Source organism: Malaya genurostris, chromosome 3, assembly GCF_030247185.1.
Source record: "Malaya genurostris strain Urasoe2022 chromosome 3, Malgen_1.1, whole genome shotgun sequence".
NCBI classification, from domain to species: Eukaryota; Metazoa; Arthropoda; class Insecta; order Diptera; family Culicidae; genus Malaya; species Malaya genurostris.
This window is the reverse complement of record NC_080572.1, coordinates 234,264,916-234,286,566: the sequence shown is the minus strand read 5'-3', so window position 1 is coordinate 234,286,566 and position 21,651 is coordinate 234,264,916. Positions and strand designations below refer to the sequence as shown.

The following is a 21,651-nucleotide window of genomic DNA, read 5'->3' as shown; positions in this document are numbered from 1 at the left end:
ACCGGAACCAAAAGTCGGATCTAGATCAACTTTCGGGGATTTAAAAAAAATTCAAGACCTTTCATTTGCACCTTAGTTTGTAAAAATGAAGATTTTTCGAATTTTCTCATAGATTTGCACATATTGTCTTGTAATTCCAGAACTGGAAGAAGGATAAAGATAAAATTTTTGGGACCATGAGACCTTTCGTTTGAATCTTAGTGTGTAAAAATCGGTCACGCCATCTCTGAGTGAGAATTGTTTTCATTTTTTGGTGCATATCACCCGGTAGTATCGGAACCGGAATCGGATCGGGAAAAAATTCACACAAAACAAAGTAGAATGAACCTGTACGTCTGTTTAGCGGTTTATGTTGAACTGCTAAGTTGCATTATCAGGATAGTACAAACAGCTAATGCACTGAAGAATTGAAGAAAACATTTGGAAAACCGTAGCTTTTTTTTAAGAAAACTTAATCCACCTAGTGATGTGATAATGCTTTTCTTTTTCTTAATAACATTATCATGATTTTGTCGTGAATACGACTTACTTTACTATGGGGCGCCTTTTCAAAACTTACCCTCTGAGAGAGTGATAAGTTTTTGATCGTGAATATCTCCTGTTATATCTAACGAATCAACATAATTCTTGCTACATGCCATCGGAAATATGATCACAATTTTATGATAAAACTTTCAGTTGTGTGACATATTCTTAAATAGTTCACAATTAAACTTTTCTGAAATGTTTGGTACAGGGTGATTTTTTAAGAGCTTGAGAACTTTTTTAAACAATAAAACGCATAAAATTTGCAAAATCTCATCGGTTCTTTATTTTAAACGTTAGATTGGTACATGACATTTACTTTTTGAAGATAATTTCATTTAAATGTTGACCGCGGCTGCGTCTTAGGTGGTCCATTCGGAAAATCCGCTTTTTTATCGATAAATTTTGTTCAGCGATGAGGCTCATTTCTGGTTGAATGGCTACGTAAATAAGCAAAATTGCCGCATTTGGAGTGAAGAGCAACCAGAAGCCGTTCAAGAACTGCCCATGCATCCCGAAAAATGCACTGTTTGGTGTGGTTTGTACGCTGGTGGAATCATTGGACCGTATTTTTTCAAAGATGCTGTTGGACGCAACGTTACAGTGAATGGCGATCGCTATCGTTCGATGCTAACAAACTTTTTGTTGCCAAAAATGGAAGAACTGAACTTGGTTGACATGTGGTTTCAACAAGATGGCGCTACATGCCACACAGCTCGCGATTCTATGGCCATTTTGAGGGAAAACTTCGGAGAACAATTCATCTCAAGAAATGGACCGGTAAGTTGGCCACCAAGATCATGCGATTTGACGCCTTTAGACTATTTTTTGTGGGGCTACGTCAAGTCTAAAGTCTACAGAAATAAGCCAGTAACTATTCCAGCTTTGGAAGACAACATTTCCGAAGAAATTCGGGCTATTCCGGCCGAAATGCTCGAAAAAGTTGCCCAAAATTGGACTTTCCGAATGGACCACCTAAGACGCAGCCGCGGTCAACATTTAAATGAAATTATCTTCAAAAAGTAAATGTCATGTACCAATCTAACGTTTAAAATAAAGAACCGATGAGATTTTGCAAATTTTATGCGTTTTATTGTTTAAAAAAGTTCTCAAGCTCTTAAAAAATCACCCTATATAAACGAGTATCAAAGAAGATAAATCATAAGGCGCGTTTGCCTTTCTCGTATTTTGAAAGCTCATAGCTCAGTGATCTGTAGAAGGATTTATATAATCTAACTACCAATAGAATCGAAAATCTTCAACTTGAACGTGTATTACAACAATATTGAAGTTTTTCAATAGTACACTATTGAAAAACCTGTTTGATTTAACCCATGACAGCACCAGCCAATCAGAACGCGAGATGTCTGTATCTATACAAGAGCATCCATATAAAAGTTGAATGGTTCATTTTTCCTACCATTTGCTGAGCAACTCTTCCCGAAACAAGACACACGACAGTAACATCGAGGACCTGTCGTCTCATTGTTTCCCGATATGAATGCACGAGACACCGTCAGCACAATGAAACCGAAAAAGGCAGCCAAAAAGTCCAGCAAGGCCCATTGCCGAAACAAGACACACGAGAACCATCTCAGATCTCAATATTTCCTACCAAAAGATTCATCAAGATGGGAGTTAAAATAATTTGCACCGTCACTAACACATTCAATTACGAACGGCAATGCGAAAGCGAAAGTGATGATTTTGAACACATCTTTATACTAGTTTACAAATATGCCGTGCGAAACAGAGTTGCCACAGATCAATATGTATTTTTGTCGCGATTACTTTAGTATGCGGCCGAAAACAAAAATTGTTAGAACAAATGTTTCCACTTGATTTGCGCATTCTACTTTCCAGGCGTATCAGAACTGGCTAAACTTAAAGCAATTCGAAATATTTCTTTATCACAGTGATGTGGTCATCCTGAAAAGGACGGGGTTTTCAACGGATGGCCAGCTGCAGATGGCGAGGGATGATTTTCGTTTTCGTTGTCATGGGCAGCGTTACCGGCCAATTCCAACACTTCGGCAACCAAGTACTCCATCACTGCCGCCATATAGACCGATGCACCAGCACTGACACGCTCGGCGTAGTTCCCCTTCCGAGGCAAACGATGGATTCTGCCGCCAACTGGGCACTTCAGACCAGCACGGTTTAAGCGGGACTTTGCCTTGCCCTTAACTGTTCCTCCTGTGTGCGTGTTTCTGCATAAAAATTCCACAATACGCAGTTAACAGCTCGACAACCAATTCAGTACTGGCTGCCGCTCATTTTTGCATAAATATCTGTTTATTAATCTTATTTTTGTGTATTACATCAACATTTTACAGTACAAGTGTTTTGACCCTTTGGCCTTTCATCTTTGTTGTTCATACGATTCGTTATTAATATTAGGTGTTTTAGTTACTCTTGTTTTACATACTAATGTTTAATCATAATATTTATTTTAATTATTTATAAAATGTCTACCTACTTATAACTATCCTTAACCTAATACGTACAAATTTTGAATTATTTGTATTTCAGAGATTGAGCACCTCTCTTCAAATTTCGTGCAGTATTGTTCGAATTTTTGTTCTAGTATATCCAGTGAGGCCATCTCATGTACTTCACTAGTTCTTGTCCAAGGGGGTAGATTTAGAATCATCTTTAAGATCTTACTTTGAATGCGCTGAAGCCTAAGTTTGTGTGTTCGTGCACAGCCCCGCCAAACAGGGACTGCGTATTCAATTGCGGGGTATATGATTTGTTTATAGACAGCCATCTGATTTTTCAGGCATAGTTTAGATGTTCTACAAATCAGCGGATACAGAGACCTAATGAGTATGCTGCATTTTTGAATGATTTTGTCAACATGTGACCTGAATATCAGATGTCTGTCAAAGGTGAGTCCTAGATAGATAACTTCATCGGACCATTGAATGACCTCATCACCGAATCGTATTCTGCATTCGTCTGATGGAACAAGTTTTGGAGATCTTGAATGTGGAAACAAGATGACCTGATTTTTTGCTGCATTGATCACAATTTTCCAGCTTGTAAAATATTCCGTTAAAGCGTCCAGACCTGTCTGTAGTTTATTCTTCAGAGCATTAATGACACGACCTTTGTAAAGAATGGCAGTATCATCAGCAAATTGTGACAGAACACCACCACCTGGAAGAGGTGGGATGTCTGATGTGAAAATGTTGTATAGAATGGGACCTAGGATACTTCCCTGGGGTACACCAGCAGGAATAGTAAATCTTTCTGAAAGTGCATTATTCAGAGAAACCTGGAATGCTCTATCTGCAAGATAATTTTTGATAATTTTAATAAGATACATGGGAAAATTATACCGATGCAGTTTGAACACCAGTCCATCGTGCCACACATTATCGAATGCCTTTTCAATATCCAATATTGCCATGGCAGTCGTTTTGGACACTGATTTGTTTTGCTGGATGACGTTGTTAACCCTTGTGAGTTGGTGGATGGTGGATCTTCCTTTCCACTTCCGGTTCCAGAGATATAATGATATAAGTGACGTAACCAACAAAAAGCATTTTTTCCGCACAATTTTCTCGGAGATGACTGAATCGATTTTTACAAGCTTAAGCTCGTTTTAAAGCTACTATTGGGTTCTGTATCAAGTTCGAAGATCAATTGGCTGTCACTGCTAGTTCCAGAGATATAATGGCATAAGTGACGAACCGACAAAACGCATTTATTTTCTCTCTGCTCACTTTTCTCCAAGATGGCTGAACCGATTATTACAAACTTAGGCTCGTTTAAAAAATTACTTTTGAATTGTGAATCAAGTTTGAAGATAAATTGGCTGTCACTTTCGGTTTCGCAGATATATGGTATAAGTGACGTAACCGACTAAACGCATATTTTCTAGTCGCTCAATTTTTTGGAAATAACTAAGCCGATTTATACAAGTTTGAACTAGTTTGAAAGCTGCCATTGGATTGTGAATTAACTTCGAAGATCAATTGACTGTCACTGCCGGCTACGTAGATATAAACGTATAAGTGACGTCAGTCACGTACCCAGAGGGGGGGGGGGGGCTGGCCCCTTCCGAAATTAAAAACAGATACATGATTATTTAGAAGGTCTCAGACATGTGTTACAGAAATAACAAGACAGTAAATGTAAAGAAATGTGATACAATAACAGTTCCAAAGGGAAAGTTTAAAGTGTCTGTTAAAAACACCCGTAAAAGGCACACCGAGAGTTAGGTACATAAGCAATCTTCAGTAACATTATTTTTTTATCTATGGGCCCCTCCCGAAACGAAATCCTGGGTACGGGCCTGAGTGACGTAAACGACAAAACGCGTTTTTTCTCATTGCTCAATTTTCTTCGAGATGACAAGCTTGAACTAGTTTGAAAGCTGCCATTGGGTTGTGCAACAAGTTCGAAGATCAATTGACTGTCACTTCAGGTACCGGAGACATAACGGCGTACGTGACATAACCGGCAAAACGCATTTATTTTCTCTCATCTCAATTTTCTTTGAGATGGTTCAACCTTTTATAACAAACGTAGACTAGTTTTCGAAAGCCACTGAAAACAAATTTGTGTTAGTGAAACAAGTTCGAAGATCAATTGGCTGTCACTTCGGGTTCCGGAGATATACTGGTATAAGTGACGTAACTGCCAAAACATGTTTTTTCTCTCAGCACGTGTTTCCAAGAAGTAACCAATGATCAAGGTCAAATGTACTATTTCTGATATATTTGGTATCGAGAATGTTGTCGAATCTGCGTTGAGTAACGCTTCTCTGAACTAACTGGAACAATCAGAATGAATTTGTGTTAAATATCAGCCCAGATTAATGAGAAAAATATGTTTTGTTAAGACTGTTTGAATGACAAAAAAGCATTATCACACCACTAGATGGATTAAGAAGAGGGTTTTTTGTGTTCCAAATACACTTATTTGTATCTGTGCGGAATATGATTACGAAAATAATTGCTTGAGAATTTTGTATGCCCTGAAAAAAACCGTTTAGTTTCAACGATTTGTGTCTTAGTCTTTTGTTAAGACGTAGATCCGTTTAGTTTGTTGGACGAATTCCGATATGAATGAATGCTAAGTCTGGTTGAGACGCTCTGTCTTCATTTAAACACACACATACATTGAAAAACGAAATTTCAATTAAAACATTGTCCTGTCGTGCGAGGTGTTAACGAACCGCACAGAGTGCAAATCAGTGCAATACTAGTTCTTGTTGTTTAAGGGTTACTATTAAAATAGTATCGCCTAAGCTATTCGAAATGTAAAATGAACTTACGGATACTAAATTGTCACTTCTATTACGAGAATGGCTTGAAAAACAGAGAAACTCAGATATTGTTCGTAATCAATTGAAGTTTCGAACATTAATTATCTAAAATATATAATTTGATCTACTGTTAATTGATGAGAAGAAATACTTCCTAGCAATAGATGTAATGATATCGAGAAGTTTTTAAAAACTGGTCCAGCTGTAGATGTTCAAAACCTGACCACTGTTAGTACGGTCTCATTTTCCGAGTTTTTAATTTACATCCCTTGTAAAGAAAACGAAGACGTAGTCCTACGTCAAAAAAGTAAAGTATCCAGTACAAAATTACCAAATCCAGAAAATATCCGGATGCGGTGTAAACGGCTGTAAAATATCGACAGAAACGAAATTTTGTTTACAACTCATTAGAAAGGTTACGAATGACAATGTTTCAAATCGGTACTTTGGTATTCAGGTATTCCTCAGTTTTAAGAAAGTTAACTTAAAAAAGTTTACAGTTTAATCAACTCAAGTAAGAAAACAGCCCAGCATATCGCTGTGAGTTGCTGTGCACAGAACGCGGTGCCAAAGCTACAAATATTTTTTTTTTCCTTTTTTTCATTATAAGCTCCACAAAAAAACGACATTCATGACAAAACATCATTTCTTAATTTGCCACGTCGACTAGGAAATTGACCCACGCGACGATAACGAGTCCCTCCCTGTGGCACAAAGAGCATCGGCCTGGGTCACACAGTGGACGGGGAAGAAACCAATAATTCATAATGTGTGAAATTTTTCGAGTTACTCCTAAGCGACGCTTCTTAACTCTTAACTATCAATTGATTGCGTTGCAGACACAGCAATTATTTTTATTGCTATAAAAAGTTAAATGTGAATTTTCCAGAAATTAGCGAAATCATTCCTAAATCCTTTTATCTACGATTCGATAGAAACAGTAGCGAGTATTAATTTGAATCTTCAAATTTATCCTTCAATACCAACTTAATCCACTGTGCGGCGGTCAAAGTGTTTCGTGTTTTCAGGAGTTTCGTTCGTCGAACGAGGGTGAACAGCGTAGTCTAGCGGGTCAAATTATTGGCTGAAGTTCAATGTTTCTCGCTGTGTCATTGTTGTGCCACAATTCAAAGGGACCTGTGTTACGTAAGTTTTAATTGTGTAAAAAGCATATTTAGGCACAAGGATGCATCTACACGGGAAACGAATAGGATACGGTCTGATTATTTCCACGAAAGGAGCTGGGGCATCCGAAATGATTGATTGAATGTTCATAGCGGTACAATGGCGACGAATTAGAAGAAATTTCTGTTGGACGTGATTCTTTTTGAACAACGTTTCAGCTTGCGACGAAGGTTTTTGAACTGAATATTTATAATGCCACTAGCTGAATATCCCAGCATATTAGTGGAAAACATTTTGTACGATTTAAAATTTGTTCAAGCTAGTACCTAGTAACAAACAGAAAAAATATTTTGTTTTTCAATGCTACAGGGCAAGTTCATTTTTATGAACTTATGATACCAACGAAAAGCATAACATTTGATGTGAATAGAAAAACACGACGAAATATTTACTGAAATATCACACTCTCCAGAATTCAATTATTGTACACGAAATAAACCACACTAATGACTTATTCACATGGAAAATTCCGTAAAAATCCATTTCATAGTCCGCAAGTCTAGAATGGACATTTTTGTTAAACTTCAGTGAATTCTTAAACCTTATCAGGGACCGTTCAAAAGACCAGGTAAAACTATACTTGGCCCTTTTGATTCATATCCGCAACAGAAAATGGGGCTAGGAGGCGCCTTTTCAAATTTTACTCTGTGCAAGAATAGGAACATAAATTGTTCTTCATATCGTCGGAAATATGTTCAGCAGTATATGATGAAATTTTCAGTACTATGAGATATACAAAAATAACTCAAAGTTGAAGTTTTATAAAAATGTTTGATATGAACGAGCAGTATGGTGAAATTCAGTGCCAAAATAAGGCGCGCAAAATTCCAAACACATGAATTAAACGAATTATCGCACAAAGCGTATCGTGCAAAACCGACACATAGAAATACGGAATATTTTCAGTGATTAGAGTGGGCTTATAGACTAACATGTTTGTGCATATTGTTTAGCACGGTCAATTTAGTCATTCAATTAACAATTTACCAAATATGTTTCATTGGATTTTTTTACCTGAGATTCGACATACTTACATACATACATTCGATAATAGGTACAGGATTTGCTAAAACTAAAGAAAAATTATCCGAACTGTGGAAAAGCATGTCAGTATTATTCGTATTCACGTCATCCAGTGAAGTCTCTGACACTACCCACCCGTCTTTTTTTATAAATTGATGAAAGATTGCCTTTCGAGTTCGGTTTATGTTTACCAGGAACAAAACGCTTCAAAGGATTCAGAACGATATTCTCACTTTCACAAAACTAGAAACATTGGATGTAATGTCACATAATGTTATAAGTACTCAAGCAAAAAATGCTTCGATTGTGTCGATTCGATCTTTGTATCAGTTAGTATGTTAGTAGAAAAGTTCCCTTTCCCCCATTACACATCACAAGTCGGTTTACAATTTTCTCTACAAAAAACACACAGAGCTGCGAATGTACGAGGTCTGTTCAAAAAGTACCCGGAATTCTCATTTTTCTAAAAAAATATTTATTTATTCGTCTACATCTATATGGTCCCCTTCAAAGTAATCCCCCCTAGATAAAATACACTTATGCCAGCGTTTTTTCCAGTCTTCGAAACACCCCTGATAGTCACTTTTTGTAATGCTCTGTAGCACTCTCAGCGATTCTGCCTTTATCTCTTCAATCGATGAAAAACGCTGTCCTTTCATGGGTCTCTTCAACTTTGGGAACAGGAAAAAATCACACGGAGCGATATCTGGTGAATAAGGAGGTTGGGGCATGATTAAAGTATGGTAATGCGTTTGTTTTTTTGATCAAAATTCAGCAGTTTTGGAACGAATTTTGCTGCCACTCGTTTCATGCCCAATACATTTGAAAAAATATGATGGCATGAGCCAACTGATATGCCAACTTCATCAGCAACTTCTCTAATAGTGATTCGGCGATCATCCATAATCATTTTTTCCACTTTTCCCACATTTTCATCGATTATTGACGTGCTGGGTCGACCGGAGCGTTCGTCGTCTTCAACGTCTTCGCGGCCATCTTGGAAACGCTTATACCACTCGTAAACACTTGTTTTTTTCATAGCAGACTCACCGTAGGCTCTCTGTAACATTTCGCACACTTGGTTACACTTTATTTCATTTTTCACGCAAAATTTAATGCAAATTCTTTGACTCTTCAATTCAAAAATCGCCGAGCTCAAAAAAACACGTCTACACCAGCCGCTACAAGACAGAATGTAAACAATGAATACAGCTGAAAATTTCACCATACATTAGGGACATATGTACCAACACAATAAAACAAAATTTTGACCACCGGAGTCTCCAGACGCGCGCAATTAAAAAATTCCGGGAACTTTTTGAACAGACCTCGTATATGATGTCCTAATGGTAGCAACCAAATCATGCATATAATACGGTTGAAAATTCACCACTTGTGACTGAACACCCAACTCAAATCTTAACAATTTTAATTCAATTTATATTGCAAAAAATTTAATACAACATTTTCGTGCATATATCAGATTTATTTCTATTTAGGATAAAAATGGATATATAATATTGCATGATATTCATGCATTTCTCATAAAATTATACACTACTGTAAGATTTTTCTTTGGACCTTGTATATAAAAAACCAGAACCATCATTTACTACTGATTATGATCGGTTTTACCATGAAAGAAATACGATTTCAATTTCTGATCGTTTTCTTAAACTGATTTTTGCCGAAAATCATGAATCCGGATAAAATTTAGTCCTATCCTATCGACTGCTAAATTGACTTATTGAACAAGATACCTTAGCTCTGAACTTGAACTAATGTACAATTAGGTACAACTTCCAGGGCTTCTATATTAAAACCAGTCTTTCCAAACAAACACCGAACACCATGCTAGCGGAAGTTCTGTTCTCATACCGAACTCTCAAGTCATGTTCTAACTCGACCTCATGCACTTGTTGCACGTGCACATGTTCGTAGTTACATTCAAACGGATATTCACTCGCGTTCGCTGAACAGTGATTCCAGATTATCACAATATCCATTCCAGAAATTAACAATAGACAAGTATATCAGCAATATCTACAAATAAGTTTTCGAGTAAAAAAATTAAAAAAACGTCATTTTAGATTAAACACGTACTGCAATTGCTACAGTTTGAATTTATTTTGTATGAGTTATCAAATGAATTAAGAACCTCAAGCACTTATTATGTTCAAAAGCATTAATAATCAATAAAATTCACGATCCGGGTAAAAGTCCAGTATCTTCTAAATCGTTTCGTGACGAACGATTTATTAGATGTTGAATCGCATTATTCTAACTTTGGATGGTTCTAGTACAAAAAACAGAAACACTGATATCTCTAGTTTTGTTTCGCTCCTATTATACTCACACTTTGCTCACTCTCGTTACTAATGAACTTTTTTTTGTTTTTGCTTTGTTCTGTTTTTTCTCTATCACTGGTTCAACCGTACCTAGCATGTGCCCGGTGTACGTGCACGGAAACTCGACTCAATGCACGCACTGCGTTCGATCGTGTATGGTGCACGGAAAGAACTCGTACATGGACTCGCAGAAAGTTATAAAGTACTAGCGGACCCCTGCACACTTCGTAGCGCAATAATATTAGATCAGATTTAAATAAATCAAAACTACTTTCAATCAATTTTAATGGTTATTGTCAAAAAGACGGAGCCACAGGTTGAGAATAACTGTTCTGTGATAAAAAACATTTTTTGTTTCTCCATTTTCGGTAAACAACAATTTTCCATGTAAAAACTCAAACTTCATGACACTGTTTAGGAGAACTCACTAAACTCACAAAATCAAAATAATCAAACGACCTATGTGAAAGATGGTTTCAGAAGAATGGGGCCATAATTGTTCGCGATCAATGAAGTTGAATGATAAAATGAACCAACAATTGTTTTCAATTCGATCGCAGAAACTTTTCAGCTTGTGAGAAAGTTGATGAATCGTTTCAAAGATGAAAAAAAATGTTAACGTAATGATTCTCAAATTTTTTTCGATGATGTCCGTAAAAGCGACAGAAGTGTTGGCTAGAGTATGCTGTACGGAACTGTTTATAGCCACATAATAAATTGATATTTCGACGTCGTCAAATGGTGAGATAACTAAGTCCTCACAAGTTCCTATCTCATGCTTCCCCGTGTGTCTATGATGATATTTGGTCAATAGAACGGCGTCGACTGGGTGCTATCGCCTTCTGCGTTAGTAGCAGAATGAGAGGGTGCTAATTGACTCATAAGTTAAAGCCCATCCTAAATTGCAATTTTTATCATAGTATATTACAACATATGATTCTGTTGTTTATTACATCATGTATTATTATTATCATTATTATTATTATTATTACTATTATTGTTATTATTATTATTAGAAGAACGTAACTTACACTGCTACATTAACTGTTATATTGTATCATAGCATATTATTTTATATATTATCGTCTTGTTTTTTTGTCTTTTATGTTATTATATAATATGTTGTATGGTATTATAGTGCATTGCATTATATCATATTATATTGTATTATATTATATTATAGGGTTTATTATGAGTAGTACTACGTACCTCTGCGCAAAATATAAATTTGTTTTCCTTATAAGTTATCATTTTTAAAAGGGGCTGGGGTCCACTAGGAGATTGATAGTACCTATTAGCTCTCTCCGGACAGTACCAGTCTAGATACCGTGTGGAATCCGGCGGAAAAAAAATGAACCAAGAATAGATCCACTGGGTTGCTGCTTCCATGTCGTAAAAGGCGACAATTGCAGGAGTTTCTTTTTCCTTTCAGTTATCAGATATTTTCAATGTTTCACTTCTGATTACTCTATTTAAATAAATTATCTCTGATTTAACCTATTAATTTCCGTCTAGCTTCGGAGAAAAGTTTTATTTGGAATGTTTTCTTTTTCCATGTTATTGATTGTCTTTCAGGATTATAAATTGAATTATAAAAATCAACTATTGCACAAATCCGTTGATTTTACAAAGTTAATAACAGAGATAACATATATAGGTATATTGAATACATAGTAAAAACACTTGATATTAATATTTCAAACAATAAATTAATATTTTTCTCGGTAGCCGGCTGCCCAGATCAACCAATATAACCATTTAATAATTTTAATAAATAATTAAAATAATAAAGCGGAAATAATACAGAATCCAGACGCGCGTGAAATCTGTTGACCTTTATTTGATGATTTAAATTGATTTCATAACAACTGTTTAGAATATGTCAATGCAATGAATCAACTATTTTGTCTAAATTCTATTCACTCGTTTATTTTGTATCACGTAATTTCATTCATAAAAAATAGGAAAGTTTTTATTCCTTACGCGATAGTGTTGCAAATTTTTCTTCAGTTTCCTCGAATAAGAACTGTGAATCAAAACTTCCCTGGACTTCAATATATGATATTGTTGAAACGTTCACTCGGAAAGTCAGTGAGTTTAGTGGTGCATCCGAGCATCTTGAAACCGGAACATACTGAGTCGCGCGCGAATGATACCAATACTGAAATTTTTACTAACAAATATCCTTCTCCCGTGACACTTGTGGAGTGCGCAGTAGTATATACGGCCTCTAGTAACAACAAGTGTTGGACTAACTTCCCTTCCCATCCCTTAGACGATCTACGTTCGGGCCTGGCCGGCGCCGGTACTGATCAATGAATTCTGGGATTACCAGAAGATGTACATTGAAGGATGATTTACCAGTCCCAGGTCGGATTATCTTCTAAAAATTCCCTGTACAATTTCAGCTAATCCCGATCAGTAACGGAGTAGCAACCAGGGCTTGTCGCTCAAGCTCAAGCTCAAGCTCAAGCTCAAGCTCAAGCTTATAAGTTATCATTTTTAAAGTAATCTTTTAACTAAATATCAAGGTGATATTTGAAGGTGAGCTTGGTCCTCACTGGTTCCTATTTCATGCTTACACGTGTGTCTGTGATGACAATTGGTCGCTGGAATGCGTTGATGGCAGAATGAGAGGATGAGAAATGACATATAAATTCAAGTAATATAATATCATAGCATATCGCAACATATCATTTTATTCATTCTATTAATTATTATATATTTCATTGTACTATATTATATTGTTTCTTATTATTATTTTCATTATTATATCTATTGTTATTATTATTAATTTGTCATCAATAATAATAACATATATTATTTTTATAGATGTGGATATTATCATTGTTATTAGAAGAGAAATATTCTACTTCCTGCAGTATTGCGAAGATAGAAGAGCATAACTGACACTCTACATTAACTGTTATTTTATATATTGTTTTATAATATATTATATTATATTGTATGACATTGTATTATATTATATTATATTATGTTATATTATATTATTTTGTAATCTATCATCTATCATTTTATGTTATATTAATTTCATTACACTATGTTTCATTGTATTTATCAATATAAAACATTTATCACGGGGATGTAAAGGGGAGGGAGCATCAGGGCATCGGACGAATTGATGACTGGACGAGGGATTGTGGATAGCCAGCCCAAGTCACTTGAAGGAAACTTGTTTCCTTCTGAAGGTTTGAAATGAGTCTGACGCGCCCTTCTCAAACAAACCATCAGGCGGGTTCAAGCATGTATAGCGATATGCTTCATCCATGCACTGGATATTATGGTTGGAAGAGCATCTTTTATTCCCGCGAAATACGAGTAAGTGACTCTACTTACATATCAGCCCAACCCTTTTTGTTCGCTTTTCGGTAACAGCTACAGTAAGAAGGTGAATGGATGAGTCATATCGGAGCTACTGTAAGTCTACCCGCATCTACTGGCAAGTCCTTGAAATAAATTGAAATTTCGAAGTACTCTGCAAAAACCGATGTTTAGAGCAAAATAGACCCAAAGACGTCTCGAACGGGTTGATATAATTTGGATCGTATCTGGGTCAAATGAAGACGTTCGGGCTCAAATGAATTACCGTACTTGAAATTTGAAACAATTTGGAGGTCTTCAAAGGTATCAAGTATCTATTATTGATGCTGAAGGTGAATGGATTTGCAATAAATGTACTTGAAGTACTCGATCCAATGAAGCGATATTTGAAATGAGTTTCGCACACTTGTAACTGCGATTATGATTTTAAACCTTTTGTACAAATAGTCAACTCAATAGTAGAGTCGCCATATTATTTTACCGATTGCTCGACTTTAATTGAATCAACGAATTGTGGTAAAATCGGATACAACATCTTTGTTTCGATTCTAAGAAGCAATACCACAGACAGAATAGTTCGAAAATTGTTCAACACTACTATTATAGCGACGTGAAAAATCGAAGCGAATGCACATATTTTCAACTTACCCTTACTCGCATTTTACTCCAAATTTATTTCATTTATCAATTGAATGTACTTTTTGTAACAGTTGTGTTTGGGTTGATCTAATGAAATTCAAGAAGTATGACTATAACTGACCCCAACTTGTGATGCAAAATTCTACTTTTCGGGCACTGGTAATGCTTATGTAAAATTTAGGCCAAAAACAAACCAAAAAAATATCCTTCGAATTTAAACGGAATTACTTCATTGAACACTTCAATCTTGTTGTTTCTGGATGAAAGTTCAGCGCATTGTGGTAGCAATAATTACATCCATCGTGAAGATAGAGATTCACATTCTTGGAATTTAAAGAAAACAACGAATCATAAAATAACGTGCTCTCGTCAATGACTTTATTTTCTTACAGTCGTTCTTTAATTTCAATTGACGGCATTGAACACAAATTATATATATTGAAAAATGGGAGCCTGTATGCTGTGCATTTCGTGCCCGTACTGAACATGTGGTTCGAAATAAAGAAACACGTTAATCAAGTAGGCTCAGTAAAATTTGAACACAAATCAGCTAGTTTGGCGCCAAACGATTTTATCAATAATCAAGTATTCATATTTTGCTCTCCAGCGGGCAGCAACATTGCATAACTTGATACGCGCCAAACAATCATCGGAGATCTAGCATGCATTGAGTGGAAAGTTTCCAATTTTAAACGAACCAATTTTCTAGTTTTTCTCTACTTTCCCGAAGGATTTTCCTTATGTACTGTAGCCTAAAACCTCCGCCTAAACTTCACCTTTCGAACAAAAAAAAATCATTTGAAGATCGGCCCACTCATACCAGAGAACCTTAGCAACAAACACTTTTTTCGCTATTATTTTATACCTATATAGATAGTAAGTTATCGCAGATCTAGATAGAATTGAACAGTCATGTTCATCATGTTTGTGGACACTCGTATATGAGGTTGCAATTTCTAGAGTGCCATTTAATATAATACGTCTCTTTTTGTATCAGTATTGAAAGACTACAAATTAATGTAGGAAATGAAGAGACATGTACACCGTTTAGAAAATACTCAATCATTAGCACAGCAGGTGCGATGGAAATTAGATAAACCCACTGGCTATGTAGAAACTTTTGCAAGACGCAGAACACATAAAGATCGTTTCTAGAAATGTCTCTGAATGTCTAATACGTCGTATTGTCCGATAACCTATGCCATAAGGCGAAGATTTGTCGGTTACGTCACTTATGCCAGTATATCTTCGTAGTCAGAAGTGACAGCCACTTGATCTTCAAACTTGATTCACAACCCGATAGTAGCTTTCAAATGAACCTAAATTTGTTAAAATTGGTTCAGCCAACTCTAAGTAAATTGTGCGGAGTGAAAATCTTTTAAAAGGTGCACATACATACACACACAGACATTTTCCGATCCGGAGCTCCGTCAATTCTCCAGCAATGCTATTACCTTTCTATAGAGAAAGGCAATAACATTAATGAAGCTTTAGTGCAAATTACAAGCAAATAAGTTTCATCGTCATTTTATTTTCATGAAATAAGAGGACGGGTATAGTGTAATGGGTAAGCCGATGCCTTTCATGCAACCCACCGGGGTTCGATTCCCAATCCCGTGCATAGGGTCAAAAAGTTTTCCTGATCCAAAAATGGCAAATGACTTTAAGATTAAAGCCTCTCTACACAAACATTAGAATAAATTTTGACTCAAATTTTGGCTGATTTTTTATTCAAATTAATTCAGATTGATTCGATTAGTTCACAAAAGCGTCATTCAGCGCTCGCGGCAAATATTCAACAACATTCACGAAGCCAAACTTGATCATTGCTCACATTCTGAAAAACATGTGCTGATTGAAAAAATACGTACCATTGGATACGTCACTTTTACGATTATATCTTATGAAGTGCAAATGTCAGCCATAAGATCTTCGAACTTGAACCACAACCAAATATTAGTCTCGAACGACACTAAACTTGTTGGAATCGGTTCAGCCATTTCCGAGAAAACAGAGCGGAGAGAAAAACTGCGTTTTGTCGGTTATGTCACTCATACCATTATATCTCCGAAACCGGAAGTTACAGCCAATTGGTCTTCCAACTCGATTCAATTTTGAGCTTAAGCTTGTTGAAATCGGTTCAATCATCTCCGAGAAAAATTATCGGGAAAAAAATCTTTGAGGGGATGATAGGTTGAGCAATTTCTTAAGCCATAACTCGACGACCCGTTGACGATCGAAAATTTTACCCGTACCCGACCCGAACGCGATAATAAGTTCAGGGTTGTTACGAATAATTTCAAAATAAAAACGCGCAAAATCCGCGCAAAGTTGAAAACTAAAACGCGCGATATTCGAGCGAAGCATTAAAACACTATTTTTATGCAAGTGATACTTTCCGCAGAACTTTAAAATCCACTTGAATATAATTTAAAAATCTGCATAAGTTTGTCATATAAATACAATAAATAAATCCTTATACGTTGGATATCGTTTTGGTAATAAGGTAACAAGATAACAGAAGCATATTCGAGAATTGAGCGAGCTAAAGCTTACAAGCAATGTACACCAGAGAATTTTTAGTAACGCGGGAAATAAATCCTAATAGCTAGGAGGCTTTGAAAATAGTAAACTTTATGTGCTACTTACAATTTAACTTGGATTCTAGAAGAACATTTAGACATCTGTATTTAACAGACGATGCGCGTTCGAGAACAGTTTGTGAAATATTATAGTCGAGCTTGAATACAGACTTTGCGACTAAAAGAGATGACGGAGCATTTAGTGGCATTTAGAACCATTTTGTTGATGTTACACCAATCAGTTAACTTTTCCATCTGTTCTTGTAGGAACTTTGAGTCAGCTGCAGATTTGATTATATGGAATATTTTAAAGTCATCAACGAACGATACTTTAATACACTTGATCGAAAAATTTAGATCGTTGAGATACAATAAAATTATAAACGGTCCAAGGTGACATCCTTGAGGAACTCCAGAGGTAAGAGCAAATGACCATCATGACCAGTTAGATATGGTCGAAGCCAATTCAAAAATGATCCGTTAAATCCTAGTCTACTTAACTTTGCGATCGTTATGATTGATGATTGATTTTTTTTTGAACGCAGTAGCTAAATCGGTGTATATAGAATCTACTTGTAGTCGTGCTTGTAAAGAAGGTATGATGAAGGAAGTGGAGGTTACTAAATTTGTGGAAGTTGTCCACCGAAGAAAACATTTGCTAGAACCGCCTGCTCATAAATTTTGGTTTAACCAATGTGAAAATTCACCAACTCAACGAGCAATTTTTTGGGGTTTCATAAAACAAACCTTCGTCCATCTTTAAGTTTTTGGGGTTTCACATAACTCACAAGCTACAAAATATTGTAAATAACTTTTTTTCGAACAAATGATTCACAAATGTGAAATGACGTTTCTTGAAATTCGCACGAAATCCGCACCATCGCATCAAAATCTGAGCAGAAACCGCGCTAAATCCGCGAAAATTGCGAAATCTGCGCGACCGTAATATCCCTGTTTTCTGTCTATCCCGAACCCGACCCAGTTCAGCTAAAAAAAATAAAACTCTTTGCCTATTACTGACTCGAATCCTAAAAAAATATTGGTAGACGGATTCGAATACCCGAAACCCGACCAAACTTTTGAACCAGAGCTCGACCCGTCCCGGATCCGGCAAACTTTTTTTTCTGAAACCATCAGCTTCGGGTTCGGGTCGGGTTTCGGGTACAAAGACAAATCTCTAGTACATACATACACATTTTCGAAATAAAATTAAAATACAACAGATTTTTACAGAGTAAACTTTTTCCATACAACCTCAATAAAAATCTTAAACATGGCTGAAGATACGAAAACCAATCGAACCAATCAATGTTGAATTGTTTTTGAAAATTGCCAAGGAATGGTTGCTTAGACCATTCTCAAAAGCTGATGATGTAACACAACTTAAGGGGCAGGTAGGGTCTAACACTTTTGAAAAATCATTTATTATTTTCTTTATATTTTCTTATATTAAAACATTTAAAGAATACTCTGTGAAATTTTCAAGCTTATTGGAACGAAACTCTGGAAGTTATGGATCTTTATCTATAGATAATTCATTCTTAGAAGAAGCAAGAGCTCGGCGCACAGGACCAAAATTTCTACTTCGATTGACTTCAAAAATTGACAAAACATACTTGAAATGTTCATTATAATAAATTATAAAAGAAAAAATATTATTTTTTGAAAATATTAGACCCTACGGGCTCCCTGGAGGAATAAATTTTTTCAATTGATTTTATAGACAAAAAACTTTAAACGCGTTTTTCTCGAAAGCAGGTGTCCATCGTCATTCAAAAACTACTGCACCAATATTTTCAAATTTTGCACACACTTTCTTCATATAAAAAACCAGACCCCGTTTTTCTTTTCGTTGTTTGTTACTCTGGAGAGGTTTAACAGCTACAAAATGGCGGATTTTTTCGTGAAAAATCGTAGTTTTCACTTTGAACAACCACCAAAAATTTTAAAAAATTGAAAAAAATCAAACGTAAACGTTGGGGTCTAGAAAAATTTCTACTCTAACTATGCTGCGTTTATTTGTTCACTTCTGATTAGTCTGCGCTGAGATACAGTGGACACCGCAAATCATGATTTTTTAAAAAGCGCCCTAAAAAATTCCTCTTCAACGACTTATTTCTCAATATTTTTCCACGAAAAAATCACAAAATGTTGTTCGAATGATGCTTTCTATCATGCGAAACATTTGAATTTATTTTTCTGAACGGTAATTCTGGAAAAAAAATCGTAAAAATGATGATTTTTTCATCGTTTAGACCCTACCCTTAGAAAAGCATCGTTATAACACTAACAAGTAGATACAAATTGAATGAAAAATTAGAAAATTTACATTTTCGTCACCTGAAAAATATAAATTTTAATGCGACAACCCTGCACGCTATACGAAATTGAACAAAGCACGCTGCGGACAGAGCAAAGCCGCACGTACCGTCGCGTACTAGTTTTGCATCGTCATTGACACTCATCGCCCTACAATTTCGGAACCGGAAGTCGGATCACGATGAAATTGCACAGCATATTTAAAGGTCTTTAATTTGAATCATGATTTGTGAAAATCGGCTTATCCGGTGCTGAGAAACCGAATTGAGTTCCGTTTTTTTGGAGATTTTCTTCTTTATTATCGGTACTTTTGGAAGCGGAAACCGGGGACTAGTAGTTCCAAAGTAGTTTTATATATTCACTAACTAACAAGATCTGCCAACTAGATGAATTTAGCAGTAAGTTTTTTATAAATGTGCACCTCGTTTCGCCATCGCTTGTGAAAAATTTCTCAGGGAATTGAAAATTTTCACTAATCTTAGTTTGTAAAAATTGGTTAAGAAAGTTCCGAGAAAATTGAGTGCGCATTTTTTAATAAATTATCACATATTTGCTTGTAATTCTGAAATCGGAAGTCGGATCCAAATGAAATTCAGGAAAATTATATGAGGCTATAAGACCTTTCATTTGAATCCAAGTTTGTGAAAATCGGCCACGCCATCTCTGAGAAAATTGAGTGACATTATTTGTCACACATACACACACACACACACACACACACACACACACACACACACACACACACACACACACACACACACACACACACACACACACACACACACACACACACACACACACACACACACACACACACACACACACACACACACAAACACACACACACACACATACATTTTGTGATCTCGACGAACTGAGTCGAATAGTATATGACACTCGGTTATAAAGTCGGTTTTCACAATGATTGCATTGCCTTTCTATATAAGAAAGGCAAAACCATTAGTTAGAGCGAGATTCGCTGTCGCGGTTCGATAGACTGACTTCAAAAATAAGATGAAATTGTGCCATTGCTTCTTAGAGCCGAAGCAAAGATATTGTTTTCGATTATTATTCGTCGATTGAAAGTCGAGTAATCAGCAAAATAACACGGCGACTCCACTAATGAGAAGACTACTGGTACAAATACAACCAATAATAATTAAATTTAAGAGAAATATCGCGATTGTCGGTGAAAAAACGCTCTCGTTCTTTAATGTAAGAAACATGGAAATTTAAAAGATCTAAAATTAGTTTTACGCTATTCATTTTCATTCGCTTGATTTCGATATCGTACATTTTTGGAAGCATATCTCAAAACCGGAGTCAGACGTATTAAATTTAAAAATAGTTTGAAATTTGAAAGTTTACATGACATCACACTTATACCGGAACGAGAAAGAATGTTTTCGATTATATCAGATTCCTACACATAATAAATTGTGATTTTATTTTCCAAGTTTGTTCAACAGTTGGCTTGCAATCATTGTTTCTACGGAACCAACCGAGGAAACCTTGTGAGAAGGAATAGAGCAAAATACTACGAAAGATATTAAGAAAAATCTACGATGTCTATGAAACGACTGGCCGTGATCGCTGCCGTCAGCACACACAATAGCCTCAGCAATCATACGGTTTCCTACTTCAACGCCTACACCAATCAGACAACGACCACCAACAGCATCCGTGGAGGTTCCGGTCACAGTCACCAAGGTCTGCAAAGCATGCGACCGGGTGCAAATCTGCATGGAAACGTCAATATCATGCTCGGCGGGTAAGTACTTCATTTGATGAATCGTACCTCAAGTGTTTTTTTATAAGTGAAGACTTTTGAATGATTCGACATTTCCAACTGATAAGCAGTCACTGTGCAATAAAATGCCTCAATTGCCAAAATTTCGAATACAAATTTATAACTCAGCAGCAGTCGTTGTGAGTTATTCCGGTACAATTATTGCATCACGTTACGGTAGCCTCCCCCCTTCCTTTTAGCGACAGACAGATAAGCATGCACGCTAATTGTTCTCTCAACAATGCGAACACCAAAGCTAGTCCCAGCAGACGGAACCATAAAATATGTTTCCGACGATATTTTTGGAGTGCCTGTGTAAAATCCTTATCACTGCGAGTAAATATCATATCATGAAAATTGTACTGAACGAACTCGAAACCGGCAGCAATCACGATTCGCGTGACAACCCCCCGTCTCCATCGTCGCCGTTCTCCAGTGCTGATTAACGATGGCAGCAATGTGCCTTTCGCCATCAGAGTCGCAATCTGTGAGTGTTTTTTTGGTTTGGTTGTTATTGTCGTCGGTGAAACATTCGAGTTTGTTGATAATTTCGTCGAGGTAGTAACTAAATTACAAAATTTGTAGCTAGTTTAGATTGCAATCGCATCGAAAACTTTGGCC

General features: G+C 36.2%; 2 protein-coding genes across 3 annotated transcripts in view; one reads left to right on the top strand and one right to left on the bottom strand.

Moving 5' to 3' along the window:
* The window catches only part of LOC131439572 (probable beta-hexosaminidase fdl), a 111,420-nt gene that overhangs the window by 42,659 nt on the left and 47,110 nt on the right, over positions 1–21,651 (bottom strand). The gene's annotated exons all lie outside the window — the stretch shown is intronic.
* The window catches only part of LOC131439573 (uncharacterized), a 53,172-nt gene that overhangs the window by 4,254 nt on the left and 27,267 nt on the right, over positions 1–21,651 (top strand). The window contains exon 2 of the mRNA XM_058610749.1: positions 20,699–21,012. Within this exon, the coding sequence (XP_058466732.1) occupies positions 20,807–21,012 (206 nt within the window). The 5' untranslated portion in view covers positions 20,699–20,806. The remainder of the gene's footprint in view (positions 1–20,698; positions 21,013–21,651) is intronic.